Here is a 7,076-nt window from a genome sequence, read left to right on the forward strand (position 1 = left end):
GAGACGTGCACCGGTTGCCTCTCCTGGGCTTAATCCTGCAGTCACATTCTGGTGATGGGGCTGCGCCGCCCAGCTCGGAGCACGGCAACAGCTGACTGCTGACTCAGAGGGAGAGCAGCCACCCACGAATCTCATTGTAGCTCGCTGCTGCATCCCTATCCCATAATCCCCTGCTTGGTTTGCTGCAGTCTTTTCAACAGACGCTGAGTGAGAAAAAAGATGTCCTGGAAGATAAAGATTGATTGGTGTGGATGCCGAAGGGGGTCTTCCACTTGTTAATGACCCAGAAGCATTCCTGCTGACTTTCCGGCCTTCTCTCATTTCCTCCATTTTCCTCTTCCTCTGTTCTGTTCATGAACTAGCACATCACTCCTTAGAGAGAAGATATGCTGGGCTTCTGAGGATGGCTGCACTGCATGGTAGGAATTTTGCATGGCGCTTCCAAACTTGAGATGTTAGCAAAAATGTGCATTGTTCTTTTGGATTGCCGCGTAGCTGCAACGACAGACTTTGGGAGGATTTAACTCTTTGCCTCACTGATTAGTCTGTTTTTCTTCAGAAATGGGTAGGTCCTAAATGTTCAGATTGCTTAGCATTCTGCCTGCTGGATAACTGATTTCTCCTGCTCTCTCTGTTCTGGCTCCCCCCCACCCCCCTTTCCCTTTTCTATCAAGGTGATGCTGCAGGCATGCTCTGTAGCTATAAAAGAGACCCATCTTTGCTTCAACAAAGGCACCAAATTAACAAGTATGGGGAGAAACTCAGCTAACATTTTCTTATCAAGTTCTAATATGATATGACTTAGATTTTTATTTTTACTAGTCTTTATTCCAACGTGGATCTTGGCTTGTTTTAAAGAGAAGAAAATTTACCGCTGCATCTCTCTGTTGGGTGCAAATATGGGGATGAGATATTTAATTTACAGGATTCCTTCCTTGCTACCCCAGGGAGAGGAGAATGTGCAATGAGACCCTTCCCCTTCTCTGTCCTCTGTGAGAGAACCCTGGGGTTGAGTTCCATGGCTCCCAGTTACCATTGGAAACCCATTCATTCATAATGCATGACCCTACCCTCTGAATTCTGAATGCCTTTGAGGACCAGCAAACAAATATGCAGCAAATGATTTGGGTTTTTTTCTGACAGTTTTTCTGCCATTGAAGTACAATCAAATCTGGGTGGAGCTCGCTGATGGGGGGTGGTAAATCCCCCAGTTGGACCTCAGTTAGCTTTCCTTCCTGAAACAGTGGGTATTTTTGTGTCAGGGCTTTTTCTGCAAGTGTGCCCCACCCTGTGATTATTCCTCATTTGGGGGGACTAGGAGAACAAGTAGCAAGTATTTCTTTTAAACTACAAATTCAATGTTAATAAATGAATTTCTGAACCAAAAGTTAAAACGTTATTTTTATCTTAAGAAGGTTTCAATGTCATAGCTTTCAAGAACCGATCTTGATTCAGAATGAGGCGTTTAAAAAAATTATCAGTTCGTTTCTTTGGCTCAGAAGGTTGAGACACACCTACAGCATGTAAGAATTGTTTGTTCACACCGATTCTTAAAATGGTTTTTTTAAGTGTTGGATTCAGTTCTGCCTAGTGTGGACCTCTTTTCTGGTGCCTTTCATTATTTCAGGCAGAAGCTTGAGCTGCACTGTTCTAACCCACTGTAATGTTAAATAATGCACGCCCCTCCCGAGTGAGCACACAATAAGAAGTTTCATGTATGCTGTGGTATGAGAAAACAGCTCTCTGTTGCAGAGACATAAGTAGTGGCCCTTCCTAAACCTTTAAGTATTTCTTTCCAATTTTCTCCTAGAAAGATGCAAGCGATTTGCACTGGAAAGGTTAAAATACAGCTGCATGTAACAATGTTCTCTGATAGAATGTGCTATTTTGAGATCAGTGAAAGCAGCATATATAACCAACACATTTTCAAAAAGGAGAATAAAATCTGCACACGGTTTTTTTACCATAGTGAAATATTAGAATCCTGAGATGACTTAATTCTTTTAATTTGTAAGGTAATAAAACCTAGTGGATTTTGTTGCTTGTGAAATAAGACACTCATTCTTTTTGTCTTTCTAAGAAATGAAAATGTCCTTTATTTGGATACCTCTGGGCTTTATTTAGTTTTTCCAAACTTCCGAGTTTCTTTGATCCTTCTTTATTAAGTAAGGAAAAAAATTCCAAATATGTATCAATGTTTAAGACTCCCTGGTGCCTCTTTTCATTATCTGATAAATTTAAGACTATAACAAGATATTTATATGTATCATAGAAACGTATAGAAGGGAAATACTTTTAAACTTAAAAAATTTGCTGCCAAATTATTTGCCATCATACTTTCTATTCATTTCCAAATGATTTCGAATTGTGGCAAAATGATCATTTGCACACACCTGTAATTGGTTTTTTTAAAAAAAATCTCTGATGCCATCTGTGTCCTTTTATTCTATGAAAAAGGTTTTAGTTTAGAGTAGGATTGCTCTGTGATGGGTTGGCTATTAGGGTTCTGTAAATATTTTATTGTACAGGTTGTCTCACTTTAAGGGATCAGGTTTTCTCCTAGAATTTGGAGCTTTAGATTGATTCAAAAAGTGAGGAATGAGTCAAGTATTCAAGTCGTATCCCTGAAAGAAACATATGTTGCTGTTTTTGGTATACTAATCTTTTGTCCCTTTCTACTGTGCCTTCTTCTGTCCTCATATTATCAGCAGCCTCTGTTCCTCCATGGACTGCTTTATATTATTATTCTTAAAATTTTACTAAGCACTTAATCTAATCAACAACAGAATTAAGTAATATGCTTCCTATATATTCCTATATGCCAAGGGTGAAAGGGTGTTTACCATCACATACAACTGTGTCTTTTGGAGTTCTGATGTAAAATAATTTTCTCTTCTCCCTTCTTGACAGCCTCTCTCAAACCTCAGGGTCAGTCCCCAGCACTTAGTGCCCTGGCTGCCCTCTGCCTTTTTTTTGTAGTCCCAGAATATCCAACCTCTTTGTGTAGTCCCCAAGGAAAGAAAGGGAGGAGACTTGGCAAAGTGATGGATGCGGAGAGAAGAAACCCCACTCATTTACTATCCCAGGGTGCTGTAAGATGAATGTCCATTAGGCTAACCACTTAACACTCCGTCATACAAACACAGCCTTCTGAGAGCTTAGAAAACCCAAAACAAGAATGAGTTCTTGTTTCTTAAGAACTGACTGCAAAGGGTGGGGACTTTAGAAAGAAGGCAATGGCAAATGGTTATCTAGCTAGGCTAGGGAAAGAGGTAAGGGAAATAGGCATACATATCATAAAGATGATATAGGAGTTCAACTTAAAAAGCAACTTCCAGGTGCTACAAACCAACATATTCTAGGAAGCTGTCGTACATCTGACCCTGGAAATGGGAAGGAGAAACAGAACCGTGGGGGAGCTTGAGCACATCCTTTCCTGAAGACAGAAGTTAGTGGATGGCTACCGAGTGCTTCCCCCACCGTCACTGTCCAGCAAACACGCGTGCAAACACACGCGCGTGCGTACATCATCAGAAAGATAATGCATCTAGCCTCCTAATTTACAAAATGGCCCATCTGGGATAGAGGCTTGATTTAACAGGAAATGGGTCACCCTGTTTTAATTCCACTGAAGATTGTCCTCTTTTCTTTCTTCTAACTGTCCTCAGTAACAACTCATGTTCAATTGCAGGTGAATGAGAATAGGATCATGATTTTTAAAAATGAAAAATACTTTATTTCTTTAATTATGTTTTAACTTGTGCCCTGAGCTGTCAGTGTTACATGTTCTGGTAGATAAAGGGTAGCATAATATGAGTTATAATAGATAGTCCTAATGGTTCAGGATTTCCTTTCTGTAAATGTATTAGAACATTTGTAACTACCTGGGAAGCTGAATTTCGCCTGTCTGCACAAGAACAATAAAAAAAGTAAGCATATTAATTAGTAAATTCCACTAAAGTGGCACCAGAGAAAAGCAATAACCCAGGAATACCATAAAATTAGAGAAGAGAAATGGAATTGAGTACCTCTAGGATGATGCATAATAAAAACTGGTGCTTCTTACTCGCCAGTCATGTTAACATTTTATTTTTCAGAGGAATCTTGGCCCTTTTTCTCAACCTTGTTCCCTAGAGCAGCCAGACAAGATTTTTCCGACTCTTATCCCCTTTCAAGGAAAGTGGTTTCACTTTGGCTTTAGCCATCATTCTCCCTTCCAGGTCTTTCTCACTCTGTTGTCAGCAATAAAGAGTTTGGATAGTTTTCTGAGTGAAATGGTATAATTTGGGGTAGGAAATATGTTCTAAATCTTAGAATCTTAGACACAGGCCTTTTTCTCTATTTCATCTCCTCCTATCAAGTTTCCATTTGATGGTAATTTCCACCAAATTGTAGGAGATTTGAGAAAGTGAGCCAGGAAAAACACCAGAGATGATGTGAGGAAAGAAATGCTGGGGCAGGGTTTTCGTAGACCCAAGGATTCTGTTATGTAATTGTTGCATTGTGTTTCCTACAACAAGCTTTGTTTAGTTGGCAAGCCCCCTTAGTAAGGAATGTTACGTGCCAATCTTCTTAGACTTTTTATTTCCATGCGTATATGTCTTTGGTAGTTCTTAATTTTTCTTTCTGCATTTGTGTGTGCTAAAATATGTCACTGATATTTATTCTCTGGATGGTGGCTTATATTGTTGAGCATTACACTATTACATGGGGGAGACAGGTGATGTCTGAGGTCAAGTGCAAGCATTTGCATGAAGTGCAAACATTTGCATGACCAGCAGCCATCATGCTCTTTAACATCCTGGTATATAACAATGATGTTAAACATTGCATGTCAATGTTTAACAATATTGTATATTAATCTTTAACTTGATTAATGATTAACTTGAATGATTAACTTGATTAATTTGAATCAGCAAGTGCCTGAGTCTGTTTCCATGTTATACTTTGCTTGTTTGATTCATTCCAAAAATAATGAGTGTCTACTGTATACCAAGCACGGTTTTAGGTGTTGTGACTACTGCAGGGAGCAGTCAGATAAAAATCTCTGCCTTCATGAGCCTTACGTTCTAGGGTGGGGGAAGACTCCATGTAAAAGAAATAAATTGCATAGTATGTTAGAAGGTTTAGATTAAGCTGTTATATCAAAAATACCATAGATCAGGTGGCTTAAAGAAATGAATCTATTTCTCACAATTCTGGAGGCTGAGAAGTCTGGGATCGGGGTGTCAGCATGGTGGGTTGTGGTGAAGGCCCTCTTCCTGGTTTACAGACAGATGGCCTACATGGTGGGAAGCAGAGTGGGAAAGAGCAGTCTCTCCTTTGTCTCTTCCTACAAGGTCACTGACTTGATCACCTCCCAAAGGCTCCACCTGCTAATGCCATAACATTGGGCGTTAGGGCTTCACCATATGAATTGGGGGAGGGGAACAAACATGAAGTCCAGCACAGAAGGTGAGCAATGCTGTGGAGAAAAACTGCATAAGGACAGGGTAGCCCCCAGAGAATCGGGGGCAAAAGGCAATTTTTAAATTTTTTTATTATTTATTTATTATGTTAATTTTTAATTAAAATCATAACTGTATACATTTGTGAAGTAGAATATGATGATTTGATATACATTGTGGAATGCGTAAATCAAACTGATTGACATCACTGTCACCTCACTTACTTATTTTTTGTGGTAAGACATTTACAATTTACTCTTAGTTATTTTGAAATATACCCTATGCTCAGTAGTAGGGTGCCGGCCACATGCACCAAGGCTGGCGGGTTTGAGCCCAGCCCGGGCCAGCTAAAGCAAGAATGGCTGGCTAAAGCAAGAATGACAATTGCAACAACAAAAATAAAATAGCTGGGTGTTGTGGGGGATGCCCTGTAGTCCCACCTACCTGGGAGGCTGAGGCAAGAGAATCGCTTAAGCCCAGGAGTTGGAGGTTGCTGTGAGCTGTGACACCACAGCACTCTACCCAGGGCGACAGCTTAGAGGAAGAAAAGAAATATACCCCTGCATTGTGCACATTAGGTGAGATCCCACCAAATGCCCTCCCTCCTCCCACCACTCTCCCTCCCCACTTCTTCTCCCTTCTCCTCGCCCCATGCAATTTTAAGCCCAATGCAGGTGACACTGAGCAGAGGGCTGGAGAAAGAGGAGTGAGCAGCACCTTTATGAGGGGGTCTTGCTATTTTGTTTCCCTCTAACAGGAACCTCAGCTAGTTTCCCATCTGAAGCACTTATGGTTGGCTAGGGTCATTATCAAACTATTATATATCATTTAAAAATGGCTCTTTACACCTTCATTGTCATTTCCTTTCTCCTGGCCTTTTGACAGTGTGTCTGGGGTTAGTTCTCCTATCCACATGTCCACCCCAGGTTTTTTCAGGAGCACCCCTCCACCCCCGAAATTAATTCTACCGCTGTCCTGCAGAAGAGCAGTTCTGCAGTCTGGCCTGCTTTATCACACTGTACTAACTTCCGGGTGGTTATGTGGGTAACAAGGGTCTCTAATAGAAACCAAGGGGGGAAGGAGACCAGCCAAGAAACTAGATAAGTATTTATTGCTTTTGTAGCAGAGAAGACCAAAAATGGGTAGTGCCCAACACTTTGATTGAAGGCTGTTGTATATTTTGTGTGTATTCCGCGTGGCATATTCCAGCTCATTCAGACCTCCCACAGTGCTTATTAGCACATTGTGTGCCTCGGTTCTTCTAAGCATATTGCCCACAGGAGAGGTCACACTGTCTTCCTATTTTGGGTATCCAGCAATATTTAGGAAAGGATCATTATCCTGGTAGATTTGGGGGTCTTTGGGGTTGAAGATCTTTTGTATTGATTCTGGAAGTTCTAAAAATCTAGACGCCTTCAACAGATCACATGTGACAGGTCTGTAATACTGTCATGATTTTAAATTAGTGTTAATGAATAAACTTAATTCACCATATAAATTAATTATGTAACAAAGACTTGCTCTCACCTGCTACAACAATTATCATAAAATTAGAATGAAATGTTTTTATTTTCAGCTTTACAGTATAAAAATATTGGCCTCAGAAATTACATTTCATCAACATATATC

At 40.4% G+C, this 7,076-nt stretch overlaps 1 protein-coding gene across 2 annotated transcripts in view; it reads left to right on the forward strand.

Moving 5' to 3' along the window:
* Nucleotides 1-7,076, forward strand: part of TRIM2 (tripartite motif containing 2) — a 117,331-nt gene that overhangs the window by 38,736 nt on the left and 71,519 nt on the right. The window contains exon 1 of one of the 2 annotated variants that reach the window (XM_012805424.1): nucleotides 172-419. The exons of the other annotated variant lie outside the window; for it this stretch is intronic. Coding sequence (XP_012660878.1) covers nucleotides 417-419 — 3 coding nt within the window. The 5' untranslated portion in view covers nucleotides 172-416. Of the gene's footprint in view, nucleotides 1-171; nucleotides 420-7,076 lie in introns of those variants that run through there. 2 annotated transcript variants of the gene reach the window in all.

Source organism: Otolemur garnettii, unplaced genomic scaffold (genome assembly GCF_000181295.1).
Source record: "Otolemur garnettii isolate 467f Iridium unplaced genomic scaffold, OtoGar3 scaffold00041, whole genome shotgun sequence".
NCBI classification, from domain to species: domain Eukaryota; kingdom Metazoa; phylum Chordata; class Mammalia; order Primates; family Galagidae; genus Otolemur; species Otolemur garnettii.